At 46.4% G+C, this 16,841-nt stretch overlaps 1 protein-coding gene across 7 annotated transcripts in view; it reads right to left on the minus strand.

Moving 5' to 3' along the window:
• LOC552142 (latrophilin Cirl) overlaps positions 1-16,841 on the minus strand; it is a 362,490-nt gene that overhangs the window by 218,381 nt on the left and 127,268 nt on the right. For all 7 annotated transcript variants that reach the window (XM_006571349.3, XM_006571347.3, XM_006571350.3 and 4 more), the window contains one exon: positions 16,088-16,210. In XM_006571349.3, coding sequence (XP_006571412.1) covers positions 16,088-16,184 — 97 coding nt within the window. In that variant the 5' untranslated portion in view covers positions 16,185-16,210. The remainder of the gene's footprint in view (positions 1-16,087; positions 16,211-16,841) is intronic.

Here is a 16,841-nt window from a genome sequence, read left to right on the forward strand (position 1 = left end):
AACTCGATTAAAACGAGATTTCGCGTGTTGCCGAGGAACGATCGAACGAATAATAAAAAGAGGAAGAGAAAAAGGGAGAAAAAAGAGAGGGAGGAAAAATCTCGAGCTCTTTCTCTCCACCGTCCAAGGAAAAGATAGGAGGAAAAAGCCAACCCACGAGCGAGAGCAAACAACTCCTCCTCCTTTTACGAGACCCGATTTCACGACACCGACGAATCGCCTTCGTTTCTCTTCCCCACGACGAGATGGAAGGGAAAAATAGAAGCTTCTCCGGGATCCGCGTCGCTTGTACCCGAGCCGTGAATCATAGCCGATCTAAAAATATTCGTCGAAATACGTCGGATACGTAATATTTCGTTGAACGCAAAAATCTTGAAATATATCTCTTTCGACCCGGGGTTAAACACCGACCCGTTTCGCGCGCGAAACCGGAATTGAAAGACGCCCTTTTCTCGCGTCGAAGCGAAATCCGTACGTTTGCATCCAGCATTACGTACAAAGAGAAGCAACGAGGGCGAGGGCGCGACGTCCGAGCGGCAGCTCCCCGCTGTCGAAATAAGTTTTTCTTCGGTGGTGAGAATTTCTTTTTTTTTTTTCTTTTTTTCGTGGCTAAAAGGCGGTGGTAAGCGACGAAAAGAAACGGCGGCGGGTTACGGACGCGGGGGGTGCGGGAGAAAGCGGGCGAGGGAGAAGGGCGAGGAGACGAGAAACAGGTTGACGCGCGAGGATGGCTTGAAAAGCGCAAAACACTACACACAGAGGAGGGCCTCGCACACCGCCTCCCTCGGCATTCCTGCCGCCGCTCTGCCTCCCTCTTTTCGCCGTCTTCGCCTCCTCTTGTCTTTGTGAAGCGGTAACGCCGGGTTGCCGACCTTCCCTCCCCTGTCCACCTTCTGTCCTCCGTCTTACGCCGTCGTCCTTTGCCTCCCCTTTACCACCTGCTCGATGCTCGCGCCTCATTCTCGCGGGTCTCGGAATGCACTCGTCGCTCGTCTTTTCTCTTTCCCCCCATTCCACCGATTGTTCCCTGCGCGCTGCTCACATATACCATCCGCCGCGTGCAGCACACCGCCGCTCTCTCTCTCTCTCTCTCTGTCTCTCCACGTCCTTCCACCATGGGAAGAAATATTTGCACGTCCGGCCAGAAGTCACTCGACGATCGTATTATTCGTTCAAAGTGGAAAATGGATTTTGATACGTGGATAACGTGGCCGTTCTTCTTGGCTTCGATCCCATTTGATGGAAAAGGCGATGAAGAATTTTTGCTCGACGAGAGGAGGGAGAGTCACGTTGTTTTTTTTTTTTTTTTTCAATAGAGTGGAAATTTCTAATTTATAGAAATAGAACGGAGGCGTTGAATTTTCGTGAGCCGATAATCGTAACGAAGCGCGAGCCGTATCCTGGGGAATACGTTTCGTTAGCTATCAGCTTCATCAAGGGTTGACCGATAAACCGATACCCGGTGTCGATATCGGAACGATATCGAGTATCTTTTCGTAACAACCGTGGACTTATATCCCGATCGTTAAACGTTAATAGAAAAATAAATTCCCTTTCGAAAAAATATATATATACTCGTAAGAAAATCGTTTCCCCTTATCTTCTTATATTTTCATTCGAGAGAGAGAGAGAATCGAAAATCCATCGCATCATTTTTCCACCAGGCGTTACGCAAAGTTGAAGTTTTATCCCTTCGAGTTCTCTCTTCTCGAATACGGGCGACCACTTTAAAGAAATCTTTAAAGCAATTCCCTATCTCTTTGACCTCTTTGAAATCATACCGGAGGAAAGAAAGAGAGAGAGAGAGGAAGGGACAAGGATATTATCCGGTTAACGTTATCGAGATCCCGAGGCAACGGATCGAATATAGCAAGATTCCTCACGGGACGACGTGCGCGCCAAGTTTTCGTTACATTGAGAACGCGCTTGTACATTCTTTAACGCGGAATGGGCCAAGATTTTAGAGGCTTTTACGGCGAGAGCTTCTTGCGGGTCCGAGTCGTTAAACAGCGCGTGATTTCGGCCCCTTTTTTATTATCGGATGGTGCGAGAGGGGGAAGGTAGGGGACGAAAGAGAGAGAGAGAGAGAGAGGCGGAGTATCGAGGCCTCGAGGCGAGCGAGGAGGAACGAAGGAGGGGGAGGTTGCCCATTCTGAAAAAGATCACAAATTCAAACGAAGCGACGCGATAACTTTTCCGCGGGACGTTTATTACGCGGTCGTAACATGCGCCGACTAACGGGCCTACCTGGTTGCAAGCCGACTTAATTGCACGGAAACATCGGGATCGCATAATGAAGAGGTCTCCTGAAAAGGTATCGGGAAGGTGTGCGCGAATTTCGATATATCTCTCTCTCCTCCTCCTCCCCCCTCTCTCGTTTCGAGATCGTTTCGAGAAGGTGCACCGAAGCCGGGATTAAAAGCGTCGAAAGTCGAGAGACGTCGCGCGAATTATGCGTGTATCGTTCCCGAGGACGAGGGAAGGGAGGTGGTTCGTTCCCGTTCAGTTGTCGGAGAGGGCGGGCGCGGGGAACAGAGACATCTGTTCTCGGGAAATTGTCTTAAGCCCGGGGCTACCGGGTGGTGATCGATGGACCGGTCATAAATTTAAACTACAACTTTTATGGTCGTTTAAAGACTGTTTCGTACATTTGCCGCTCGTATTCGCGGCCTCTCTCCGATGAAACGAGAACAACTAGAGTAGATTTGTATCCGCCACTACTCCTGCATTACGTGCCATTTTGTTAAAAGAATTATTAGAAGATTCGACGGTAGATTTTGTAGATATCAAACAGAGATACGATCTAAAAAAAGGAAATCGAATCTTCGACTTTTCTAATATATATTTTATACATTTGATGTAAGGCAAAAGTATACATATATATATACCGAACAATTATACAAAAGAAGCTTTGTATCATCGAATATAATATTGTAATCTACGTGTAGCTCAAAATATATATAAGAATATCGAAGGGAATTATTATCAGCCGAAAAAGAGTATCGATGTCCTTACATAAGGATTAGTTACAGGTTGGTCAAATCGAAGAGGGGACGCATCTTCGTACACGGCGCATTAAATTTGTTCGCTTTTAACCGAGCATTGTTGCGTGTCGTCCCTCGCTCGGAGGGAGGAAGTAACTCGTAACCGGTTTTAATTAACATAACAAACACCATCGCGTCGGCGGTGGATGGAAGGAGCAGCGTCGATGAGGAGGAGGAAGAGGAGGAACCGCGGAATCGTGATTCGCGAGGAAAAAGAGAAGAATCCCCCCCCTCCTCTCGGCCAATTAAAATCGCGAATGGTCGCGCGCCCGTTATTGCTACCGACCGGCTCCACCACTCAGAAGAGGGTACAGCTAATTTGAATCGTTCTAATGAAGAGGTCTTTCGCGATCGAACGCGCGACCAGCCGCGCAATTTAATCGGACACGTTGTGTGGTCCCCCGCCTCCCCCCTTCACCCGCCAAACGGGGCGGTCGGGACGCGTGTCCGCGAAATCTTCCAAAGTCGCGCCGCTAAAAACGGGCCCTCCTCGCCCGTTTAATTGCAATTTATTACGCGCCTCTTACGGGACGTGAACGCGCACAACCCTCCCGATTTCACCGATCGAGGGACTCGAGAAAGAATTCTTCCTCCTCCTTCTTCCTCGAGAAACGTACGCGCGTTCCTCTCTGAGAGAACGAAAAGAATCGCTCGGAACGGAGAGACGTATATACAGGGTGTTCCATAAAAATCCATGGACATGTGCGTATATATATACTATAACAGTATATAGTTATGGATTCATTTTAATTTTCGAGACACGACAAGTGGGATTTAAATTCTTTTATTAAATAAGTCTTCATATAAAAAATCGAATAAATAATATATGCTATGTAAAGTTATCTCATAAACTAGATATATATATATATCTATAATTCGATATAAAAAATAATTTCGTTAATAACTATCGCTAAAAATTAAATAATCGCAATCTTTGATTGCTCGTGTCACTTCAAATTTATTAGAACAGGGACTGATTATCGATCCACGATATCACATAATATCTTTTTCATCAAAAAATTATCCTTCCAATATGTTCTCTAATATGTTTCCAGTTTTTATCCGAAACACACCTTGTGCGTATACGCGTTACTGGTATTCCTACCTCAAGAACGAAGAAATGCGAAAACAGAGGGTATATACGTGTGTGTACGCGTATTGTCCCTCATTCTTCTCCCTTCGAACAATGTAACCGGCTTTAATTGCGTCAGCTAAGGCCACCCTTTCCTCGCTCTCGACTGGCTGGAATCCAAGCGATCCTCTCCCATCCGCTCGACCGATCACGGCGAGCCGTGAACTCGATCCGCGAGACGCGCGTACCTGCAATAGACCTCCCCCTCCCCTCCCTCGCGCAGGAATTATCGTGGAACGATAACCGGTTAACTGTAATTCAATTATCGGGTTAATTGCAGCCGGGCATCGATCTCCATTCCGTTTGGCCTTATCCGACCGTTTTTTATCGTTTTTTTTCTTCTTTTTTTTTAATTTTTTTTTTTTTGCTTTTTTCTATCTTCATTGTTGTACACGCGCGTTGTACGGGAGAGGTCGGCCGACAGGTTTCATTTTGTGTCTCGATTTTCAATATTTCTCGTGGATGTGATTCGTGTAGTCGGGTATTGATTCCGGGGGTACGGGTGAATTTTGCGATTGTACGCGGTTTATTATTTGTTGGATTGACTGGATGCAATTATTACGTCAACGCTTGGAAAAAGTATACATATGGATAATAGCGGTTTACTAACAAGTAATTACATGGCGGCAATTGGTGGCACAAAATTGGTAATTATCTATTGTGGAGCAAGTGAAAAGAGCAGTTTTTTTTTTTTTTTTTTACTTTCGAAATATTCGTCCAGATCGAGTTTTCCTTTTTTTTTCCTTTTTTTCCCACAGAGACAAAGAGCTTTCCGATCCGAGATATTGTATCGCAAATCGACGTTTCGATCGGCCCCGATTATTGTTTTACATTTCCATAACTCCGTGCTTCGCGTGCTAAATTCCATTCAAGCCTTTCTTCGTAATATACGGAATGGTCTTTTCAAACTGCACGCGCGAGAGGAGGAGGAAACAATGAAAATATCGCGAAATAATAACAACGTCCCGATAATATCGAGAGAAACGAGCTCGCCCCCTCATCCTTTCGAAATATCCCCGTTATTATTAATTACCCGACTGACCCCGACCCACACGAGAGCTCGTCCATTTCCCGATCAACGATGACTCGAACCGTAATAGTAGTCAACAAAGTCGACGATTCCATCATTACACCCCCTCCCCAATCAACCTTCTTCTTCTAACGAGCCCAATTCACCAGCTCAACCTCGACTCGAGGACCAACCCGTGTCCACGATCCCATTTCTACGCCGAGCAAAATCACGAGTGAACTCGAACGTTTCCAAAGACGAGATCGATGGGGGAGGGGGCGAGACGACACGCGAACGCAGCCGTCGAAATCTTATAATCCGATCGGCGCGATCGGATAGGGAGGTGGCGGAGAATTCACAAGCGTCGATCGTCGCGGCCAAATTAATTAAAGTTGCGCCGCCCACGGCTACGTAACTCGGGTGGAATGCGCGCGGACCGACAATGGCGCGGAGAGCGGGCAACAAACTTTTTTAAATGCGCCTCGATAACGATTCCGATAACCGGAGCCGCTTCGGATAAAAATTACCCTCCGACAAAGGTGGATAAGGGGAGTGGGGGGGAGTTAACGACGCATTGTGCGAGCGTAGGAGAAAAGGCGAGCCGAGTCGGATCGGTTCGGATCGGGTCGGGTCGAGTCGCGAGAGAAGTGGAAATCGGAACGCGCGCGGTTTTTAAGCGAGAATTACGGGATGGTAGGAGAAGAAGGGGAGGGAGGACAGTTTAAAAGATAATTTGGTTCGCGCGCCGGCCCCGTCCATTTCCGCGAAAGAGGGAGAGAAGTTTTCGCAGTTTTACGATTTCGATTTTATCGGCCGGTTAGCCGGGCGAGCGCGAGCACTATCGTTATACATTTTTAGGGGGCGACTTTCGCGCGATAAAGGAAACTGCTGTATTCTCGGGGCCGTTCCACGGGAGAGGGGGAGGTGGGGGATATAGTGCCGGTGTAAAAACGCGGAGTGGATCTGGATGGATTTCGAACGAGCCGAGTCGAGGCGAGAGGATTTTTACGTACGTACGTACGTATCGTCGAAGCGAAGAAGTTTGGAGGGATGCAATTTTTTCCAGAGAGAATTTATCAACCGTTTCCAGTGGAAAACGTTTCTTCTATTGGATTATTATCCGATTATATTTAGATTTTGCATCGGAAAAAGCTGGAAGAGAATACGAGAAATATTGAATTATAAAAATATACCGGAATTTATTCTTGTCTTACGGATAAAAGGCAGATGTGTGAATCAATTCACATTCTCGTGATTCTCAAATATCGCCTTGTATATATTTATATTTCAAATACTATAATTTTATATTCCAATTCAAATAACGGGGAAAAAAAATCCGACGACACTCGTTTTTCCACGGTTATTTCGAGAAGGTATAATCCATTCGAAAGTTCGTCCCTCGAACCAATTTGTCGCGCCCGATAACGATCCTCTTCTCCTCATCATTTACGAGAATTCCGGCCACCGTCGGGGGTTAAATTCCGCGAGGAGGAAAACACGGCCGCTCACGCTCCGTTTCATCCGATCAAGAACGCGCGCGCGTATCAATTTCTCTTCAAAAGAGAAGCCGGGGTCCGCAAATACAACATCCGTCGGGCAAACAAGCCGGCGGCGACTAGTAGCATCTATCCATCCATCCTATCTCGCACGATAAAATTGCGTTCACTAGGATGTCTAACCGATGATGAAATTTCGACGATCCACGCGCCTGATGTAAACGAGGCCGCCGATCTTCGCCTGTCTGCGAATTGCCAGCTCTCTCCGCTTTCACCGAAACGCGGAATCGAGCGTTTCAGATTCGGGTAACGAGAAACGTGAAATCGGTTGGACGATCGAACGATTCTTTTGTTCGTTTTTTATCGCCATCGCGATACACGCGGAATTCGTTGGCCACGATCACAGCCAACCAACGTGTATATATATATATATATATATCCAAGGAAGAGAGAAGGCAAGGAAGAGGGGGTTTCTTTAAAAGTTTGCACAAGCTTGATTTACAAGGATCGTTACACGACCCTGTATGCGAAACACTCGTTAAGTATCGAAATACCATGAAATTTCCCTTCGCATTAGCTCCAACGATAGCTCGAGCGATAAGAAACAGCGATAAAACTTTACTGAAAATGCTAATATTTATCGAGCGATGGTTGAGTATGCCGTATAGGGATGGGCGAACGAATCGTTCGAGGCAAAGAATTCCTAAGATTTTCAATGAGCGTAATTCTTTCTCGTTTCATACCGTTTCCAAGGAAATATATATCACTCACTTCCCACGTGACGGGATAAATCATGTTCGCGTATCGTTTCGAGAAGAGACGTAACTACGTTCATTTCGCCTTTGTAAATGGTTCCGGTTGAGGGAGAGAGAAAGGGAGAGAGAGAGAGAGAGAAAAAAAAAGGGAGGGGTGTCCGCTTATAAAAGCAAGCGCGTGCAGCAGCCAGGAAGCGTACACGAGCTTCTTGTAATCCGCGCATACCAACGCGAGTTTCAGGGAGGGGGAGAATGAATGCAGAAGCAACTTCTGCCTGCCAGGAAAAAGAGAGAGAGAGAGAGAGAGAGAGAGGACCACGGTTCGCGCACTAAATTAATGTAACGCGCGACTGCGACGGGCTTATAATCTGATCCCCGGTTGCACCGGTAGCTGTGTCGCTTTTTTACAAGGCAGCCACGAACTCGACCGATAAGGATTATTTGTTGAATCGCGCGTACAACCACTAATAATAGCGTCTTATGTAACATTCCGTATGTATATATATATATATATATATATTCACCGGAAGACGGTTTCTCGCTTAGAAGTACTCGAATGATGTAAAATACTGGCATCGAAGAAAAAGAGGAAGAAGAAGAAGAAGAAGCGGGTATGGCGTGTTCGTTAGCGTTTGCTGTTTTAGGTTTCCTAAGTTGTTTCTTAAAGTTGATCGACAGGTATCCCTTTTTTCGACGGAGATAATCGACGTTAAATGGAGAGGTCTGACGTCGGTCGCAAAGAGCGGATAATTCACAATTTTCACAGTTGTTAAATAGAAGAAGAAAAAAAAAGAAAAAAAAGAACTTGAAAAAATTCGATGAATCGAGATCCATCGTGTTTTACTCGAAGAAAGTAGTTAATCACGTCCGAAGCCTTATCTTTTCAACTTTTACCTCTCGGTAAAACGTTAGACACCTTTTTTTCTTTCTTTCTTCTCCTTCTTCTTTTCCTTTTTTTTTTCTTTTTTTTTTCGAAACCATGTTTTCGATAATAGAACTCGAAGAGGGAAAAATAGGAGGAGCAAGGTACGCCAGTGTCGGTGGTCAGGCTGACCTCGATACTTCGATACGATGCCGCAATATTTCGCAGGCTCGTTTTACACCGGGCGTAAGAGCGAGGAGCAACGGCTAGACAGGAATTTACAAAGCGGTTTAACGAAGTTCGCCGGCCGAAGAAGAAACTTCGGTTTAATTTGGCGCGCATTAATGCGCCTTGGAAACTTCGACAGGAAGTTCCAACCCGCTACTATCGAGCCACGCTGCTATCTTCTTTCATTTTTCTTCCCTATTTTCCCCCCTCTCCTTCTTCCCTTTTCCCTCCTTATCCTCTCTCTCTCTTTCACCCTTCTTCTTTATCTCGTCGATCGACCGAGAAAAAGGCGCGCTTATTAAAAAATCAATAGACCCGTGCCATGAAACGGCCCCGTCACGTCGCCAATCTTTCCTTAACGCCCGCGATATTCTCTCGAATTTCACGGGGAATATCGATATTTTCTCGCCTCCTCTCTGCCTCCTCTCAACCCTGGTAAAATTCTTCTGTAACGCAACACGCTTCATCCCTTTAGGCACCAAGTTTGCCAGGCAGGCGCGATTAAGCAGACGGGTTTCGCGCTAGTTAACTGCTTTATCGGAGGAACTTTATACTTTCTTCTCTCTCTCTCTCCTCCTCCTCTTCCCTCTTCTTCGCAACATTCCCATTCCTTTACAACGAAATAACCATCGTGAAATCTGCCCACCGTTATACCGTCCCTTTCTTTTTTTTACATTTTCCTTTTTTCTTTTTTTTTTTTTCCAAAAACCGAATCGTCGAAATCGTCCGAACACGCGAACCGAATGATGAAACGTTCCGTTATAAAAAAAAAAAAAGAAAAAAATTCTTCTCGGATATATACGAGAGGAGAATCGATTCGAAGCGGGACGCTTATTAAGTAACTGCACGTTCAAAGTGAATTCGAGACCCTCGAGTCGCTTTCACGCGACTTTAACCTCCGAAAATACCGTCGCCAATGTATGAAGGTGCGATTGTGCGCGTGCATACCGGGCAAACCTGGGGAGGGAGGAAGGAAAGGCCGGAGGGGGTGGAAACGGTTACCCCAGAGACCCGGAGAGCCTCTTTTCTCTCTTTGAAGGGGGCGAAGTCGACTTGGCAAAAAAGGTCCCGGCCTCGCTACGAGTATGAATGTTAACGAGAGCGTGATCGGGGAGAAAGGAGCGCAAGAAAGAGGAGAAAAAGCGGAGGAAGCCGGAACAGTGGTCGAAAAGGGATTATAGTGAGGAGAGATGGTAGGTAAGGTCGCCTCTGGCCGAGAGAGAGAGAGAACGAAACAATTTCGAGTGTGTCGACTTTGTTTTCTATCGGTGGAAACGGGTCAAGTGCGGGTGCAAACGGAAGCGCCTGGTGGCGGTGGGAAGGGATGAGAAGTCGATGAAGAGGAGAGCGGGAGAAGATAAAGGGAGGCGAAACTCGTACGGAGATGTGCATTAGCGAGGAACAATAGAGCGATCGCGCGAGTTCCAGAAGAGAGAGAGAGAGAGAAAGATCGTTTTATTATCGCGAACGGCTTCAACGCCGCGTTCGCGTACGTCTTAATAAAGCTCCGTCTTTCTTCCATCCACCCTGTTCGCATCTGCCTCCACCCTCTCCCCCTTCTTTTAACCGCGGCTTTTTGCTGAAAAGCTGCTTCCTCGCCCTCCTTTCCACCACCCATGCCTTTCTTCCTTCCGCCGCCTCTGCGCCCTAAGATGCCTATTATCCCCTTTTTATCGCGGTCTCGTAGTTGGAAACAGTTAACACGGGGCAAAAGGTAAAGCCGAGAGTAATGAGTATTGAATAGATGAAACGCTTCCAATCCTTCTTTGGTCCGTTCTTTCTTATTGCTCTTTCCTTTTTTGGATCGTTAATCGGTTGTCGGTTGTGCAACGCGCGGGGAGGGAAAATTATGGATTTCGAGAGGAAGATCGAGAGGAGCCTCGAACTCGAGCCTCATCTAATTTCGCAATAGGTCTCCCGTAATAAGGCGTGTCGTGGAGGATAAGGATACGTGGAGGAGGAGGAACGATGATGGAAATGAACGATGCAAGAGGTTGAGGGGAGCTTTGTCTCGCGCGCAGCGCTGGGATGAAGCACACGGCTTATTCCGCAGTTATTTTTCACCGAGCGTTGAAAAATTGCCGCCACTAAGAAATCGGAAATCGATTACGTCGAGGAATCCAGGGAGGCGGAGGAGGTGGCGGTGTCGTAAGGAGAGAAACTGATGGGTAGCGGCGCTCTCGCGGAACGGCAGATCGATCTTGCCGCTCGCGCGTGTACCGTGTCGTGCGCTCGTCGACAGCCTGATCCCATGGATTCTATATAAAATTAAAGGAGGGAGGCGAGCCATCCATGAGAATGAAATAGCTCGAGCCTGGAAATCCACGCCAACTTTCGATCGATCTCTTGCTATCCGCTATCCGAGAGCGGGCTAGAGAGAAATGCAAGAAAGAAAGAAATTGTTGTTTCGAGGATATGGAATAGACGATAATCATTAATTACCCGGTTCTTTCAACCCAGAGGATAAGCGCGTCAGCGTACGATGCCCCGATGTATTCGCCTCTTGTAATGGTCTCTTTACGTCCAACCTAGGGAGGAAACTATTTCTCCAACTGAACAGGCTAACGTGGCGCGAACTATGCCACGACCCCGATAAAAAGGAAACGATAATCCAGCGTCGAGGGCTCCGCTCAACGGCTGCTCTATGCAAATGCCGGCACCGGGGGCGGCCCACGATCGTGTTGAAAAAGAAAAAGAGAAGAAAAGGAAGGAGGGAAGAGAGAGAGAGAAAAGGAGGGCGAAGATTTTCAATTACGGTCAAAAACCGTGGGGGAGAAGAGAAGAGAGGAGATCCTGCGCGAATAGAAAACAGGTTGAAATAGGGCGGCATCCAAGGTTGAATGCAATTTTTGAGGCGCAACCCGTACACGAACTGGGTCACGTACGCCGGAAGTAAACGTCACGAGAATTAAAAGTCTTTCTCCTACTACCTCTCTCTCTCTCTCGACTTCGAATCACCACGTCCAAGAATTCCGGCTGAAAGATTCCGCTCCTTCTTCTCCTCTCTCCCCATTTCTTTTTCCACCTTTCCTTCTGCTGGTTTTTCCTTCTGCTCCCTGCCAATCGGAGAATCTCTCCTTCCCCTCTTTCGAGTTTCTTCTTTCGAGTCACGAGAGAGGCGACACGACCACCAGAGACACGAAGATCACGGCAATCTCTTATTTTCCGCGCGACCGATCCATTCGGTGCGAATTGGAAAACGCGAGCGGCAAGAGAACGAAGTTCCGCGCGACCCGGCTTCGAACCGGAAGAAACGGTAGAGAAAGCGGTTCGAGTAGGAGGAATGGGAATCCGGGTAGTTTCGTTCGTTCGTTCGTTCGATCGTTTTTCGTCGAACGGAGAGAGATTTTTGCGGGGATGGAAAAGCTCGTCTGCTGGTAAATACGTGGGTCGTTTTCTACGTCTCTTGTAATTATGCGCCGGGTAATAAAGATTTTACCGGCGTGGAGTAACAATTTAAGAAACATAATTCTGTTGCAAATCGTGCAAATATGGAAGAGAGGTTGAATTTAATTATCTTTATTTGTATCCTCGTAAAAGGGAATTAATAACGTGCAAATAACTCGGTGCAACGTTTACCGAGCAATAAAAACCGTGGTTGTGCTTGAATCGAGAAATGAATATCAATACGACGAGTCGGCGAGTCACCGCGTTGATTTGATCGGATTCAAAAAAAAAAAAAAAAAAAAAAAGGAAAGAAAAGGGAAGAAAAAGTATGAATAGGACGTCATTACACGCGCGAATATTAATTTCTCTCTTTTCTTCTTTCTTCTTCTACTTTTTTCTTTTTTTTTTTTTTTTTGTTCAATTACCAATCGAAACATAAGCGCGTGCCGGTGACTAATTAGATTCGCTCCTCAGACAGATCGTTACCGTCTGAACGGGTAATCGCGGGTAGAACTCAATGAACTCGACGAAAACGCGTCGAAGGTACAAGAAGAAAGAAGCGACAGCTAGTGAACTGTGCTCGCAGCAACCGCTCGCGCATGATTGGAAATTAGATTAGTCACGTTGAAGTGACTTTCAACGAGCCTCCTCCTCGTACTCCATTGTTACGTGGTTAAACTACGATACACATCGCGATGCGAGTGGAGGAAAGGAAAAAAAACAAAAAAAAAAAAAAACAGAAAAAAACACGCTATCTGTGTACTTAACCTTTACGGTGAAAGTAGAAAAATTGTAGATAGGAGTTAACAGAGTCGTTAAACATCATCGTAAATATATACTTCTTTTTCTTTCAACGATAAAATTTTAACTCGAACTTTCTTAACACTTCGATAATTACAATATCTTAAATCTTTACGTATTTAAATTTTAATTTGGATTCAAAAAAAAAAAAGAAAAAAATAGACGATCGATCAAAACTGCCGAGATTTTTTTAACCGAGATCGAAACGAGTAATAAAGCTCGACTACGATCGAATATCACAACAAGAGATCGAAATGACGATACGATACACAATTTTCCGACGATAAGATGGTTAGAAATCTGGGACAGAATGGAACGAAGAATTCGAGTTCGGTCACGAGGAGGAATCGAAGAGTGTGCGGGAAGAATGGGCGGATAGCGAAAAACCGATCCACGGAACGTTGGATAACGTATCGAGGAACGAAAAGAACGGAAATTCCCGCGGAGAGAGGAAACAAGTTGGAAAAGCGGCGTAATGCGCAGTAAATTGGGGCCACCGTGTGTTCCCGATGTACCACAAATCTTGAACGCTAAGGTTCGCGGCAAAGTTACGGTTAGGTGGAAAAGCCGGAGGGAGAGGGAAAGGTCACAGGGTCGGGGCGAGACGAGGTTGTTTGGCCGGCCGTCGGTGAACGACGTTGAGCCGGTGCACTTCCGTTTCCAGCGACATTTCTCAACTACCACCACGTCCGACGAATGTCGCAGTCCTACTCCTTATCGGCTGCGACGCTCTGAATCGAATCGCGGGGCAGAGGGGTATGGCGCAGGAATTCAAAGATGACTTATCCGCTCGGTGCGTTTGTTCGCCTTGAATCCTCGAATTATCGATCGATTGAATTAGGAAATAACGTGTTTTCATTCAACGCGGTAATTATTTGGTTTTTTAAATTCATTATCGCGCACATTATTGTCACCGAGTGATATGATATCTCGATTCGTTTGATAATAATCTTTCCTGATAACGATTAATTAATTCGACTCGTATTTAGAGAAAGTCTTCGAAACTTTCTGCGGTTTCCTTGTCCGTATTGGTCGTCTTAAAATTATCAAGTACAAAAGATGATTTGTATAGAACAAGATTTTGATCCCATCCCACACAGATTTTATTCACAAATTGCCCCCGAATCGGAGATATTTGAATAAATCCCGGTCGCTCAAAAAAATTGGTCACGTCACGTTCGGTTGTAAATCCTTTATCTACCCGCTGCCATTTTTCCTCAACCCGGAATCACGAAGGGAGCAAAAGCCGTCTGAGCTGTCGGCCGCATACCGCACAATGCCGGAGAGATTTTGATTTATCTATCGCGCGAGTAGTCCCCGCGCGAACGAGCGGAGCAGACGAATCCTCGAAGAAGGCAGCGATACGTGGCTTCGAAGAAACGAAGGGCAAAATAGCGGAAACGCGAGGGGGACGACGACGACGACGACGACGGTTGCGCGCACGGATTAGGCGCACCGAAGTGTGTGATAACGCGAAGGAATAGGAGAGAAAATCTTCTCTCCCCTCTGGTTTGCAATCCTTATTCGACAACCCCCGCCGACTCGAAATCGCTTTCGAGAGGCGCTCGTTAATACTCGGTTTCCCTTCGACGCACCACGAAATTTCGCGCAACCAAACCTGAGAGAGATCTCCACCCTTTCCACTCGTGCGTGGAAAGCACGACCCGCGTGTCTTTTTTTTTTTTTCTTCGAATTTAACAACCCGATGGAAGAATCGTTGCGTTTTTTTTTGTAATGAAAACTTTTTTGAATGAAACTTTATCCATCCATTCAGGGAAAAAGTGTTTCGTTTAACCAATATTAGGGGATTGGGGATATTTGTCACGAATTACGCTCCCCTCTTCGATCTTCGAAGAGTTGAGTCGAATGGAAAGGAGGCCGGGCATCTATCCAGGTATTTTTTTTTTTCAAATATTTAACCACAGTGAACGCGTGTTTGTCCTCTAATTACATCGTGGCTCCGGCAAACACTTCCCCCTTCCGCTCCCCTTCTTTTTCTTCCCGCAACAATATCACTCGACACGGCAATCTTCTTCTAAATCGATTAGCGGTGGGCCGAACGAGTTAATTCTCGTACGGCCGGTCCATCCTCCCTCTTTCTAAGGGTCTTCTCAAGGGTAGAGGGACGATTTGCGGAGGAACGATCTTGGCCGCGATACGTAACAGGCCGCCTAGCGTGCGCATACACACGCACGCACGCACGCACACGCACTAGTCGGAGCCCGGGCTACTTCCATCCTCGTTATTAAACACACCGTGTTTGCTTTCCGATAAATGTTTCAACGGTCAACCCGTAAGCGCGGCCGCCGTGCTGCGGTTTCGCCCGACCGGATATGCAGTGCGTCGATCCGCGTTGTCCCAGCCCCTCCCTCGCCCCGCTGCTACCGTGTCCGCTTCCCCAAAACCCCTCCCTCCCCTCCCCGTACGTATACACACGTACACACAGCTGCGCGACACGTTTCATCCACGACGCGTATTCCGACGATAACTATTTTTTTTCTTTTTTTTTCCTTTTTTTCGAGTCCGCACCGGAATCGAATTGGATTGATTTTCAAACGATTTTAATTCGTTTGATCGAGAATTTAAGCAAGTGATCGCGGAGAAAATTGTTTTAAGTAATGATAAGATTCGTTTGCGAGATTCGTTTTTTCTTTTTTTTTTTTTTTTTTTAAACGATAGTTCAATCGTTGTTATTATTTTTCATTATTTCTCATCCGAGCGAATTAAATGTTTTATTTACGGGAATAACGTTTTTTTTTGACGTAGTTTTATATACGAAGGTATACATATAATGGATGAAGAGACAAGAGAGGTTGATAATATTAATAATAATAACTAGTATAGAATTTCTAAAAGAATGGTCGGTTTCAGAGAGACAGAGTGGATGAAATACAGAAAGATACAGAAGAGGGGAAAAGATTATTGACGTTGCGGAATCTGTTCAGAAAGATAAAAAAGAAAAAAAAAGGAAGAAAAGGAGTAACGCAACACAAGCGATGCAATATTTCTTGCCGTCCAAGACTTCACAACAGGGTTGAAACGAACATCGCATGGTATCTGGACCCCGCCAAATATTTCCTTCTTACCAATTATCCGCATGCAACAAAGCAGAAGTCGCCGCCGATCGAGGTCCTTCGACCCTGTCCACAGGCTTTTCGTCGTCAACAACCATTCGAAACTCGAAAGCGGGCAATTTTTCACGGGCTTGGCGAACACGGCCCTCGCGCGGCTTGTAAATATTCGCGCGCACGAGCGCGCGCGCACTCCACTCCACTCGGGACGCTTAATTGGCACAAGGACGGAGAGGCGGCGTGTGGACAGGTCCGCACAGGTTTGGAATCGGCGGTGAAATCGTAAATACTTTGCCACTCACCTATATTTCGCGCCGCGACGGTACAACCGCTGGTTACCAGCCACGCAAACACCAGGCCACTGAGTAGACCTTTCCGTCGACCCTTGCGGCACTCCATCGTCAAGTTCCGAGCTCCGACTACGCCTGCAAACAAAACAAAATCCCCCGCCATCGTTAGAGGGTGAGAGTAATTGCTACCGCGAGCGTTACACCGACCGCAACGCGCACGGATTTTTCATTCGGTTATGTTTCAGCATTTTTCGCGGGGAAACATCTTGACCGGTTGGGACGGGGAGGAAGGGTGGAGAGGAGAGAGTCACGTCGTGGAGGTAACACAGGTTAACTTCTGTGTCGCGTAATAATATTTAACGAGCGAGATTGGTAACATTTTAGGTATACAAATTCCGAGTTTAAAGTAAATATCATATGCATATAAGTTTAGAGAAAAGAAAGAGAGAAAGCGAAGAAAATTTTATATCGATCGATTAATTTTTATTCCGACTTGAAATTTTTAAGCTCGGAATAAAATCGATAAGTGGAACAAAGCCTTTCTAAAAACCTCTCCAATCTATCGGAGATCACGCCTCGTGTTCGACGCGCGTCCGACGCACAAACGCGGGCTGCGTTTTTTTTTCCCCTCCCTCCCTTCTCCCCAGATTTAAACTCGACGTCAGTCGCGTTCTCGCGAAATCCCTTTGTCGCGCGGCATTATCGAAGGAAAACATGTTATCCGCGCGATTCCACGCCTAATCCAGCTAGCGCGCACCTGCTCTCC

Source organism: Apis mellifera, linkage group LG1, assembly GCF_003254395.2.
Source record: "Apis mellifera strain DH4 linkage group LG1, Amel_HAv3.1, whole genome shotgun sequence".
Taxonomy (NCBI): Eukaryota; Metazoa; Arthropoda; class Insecta; order Hymenoptera; family Apidae; genus Apis; species Apis mellifera.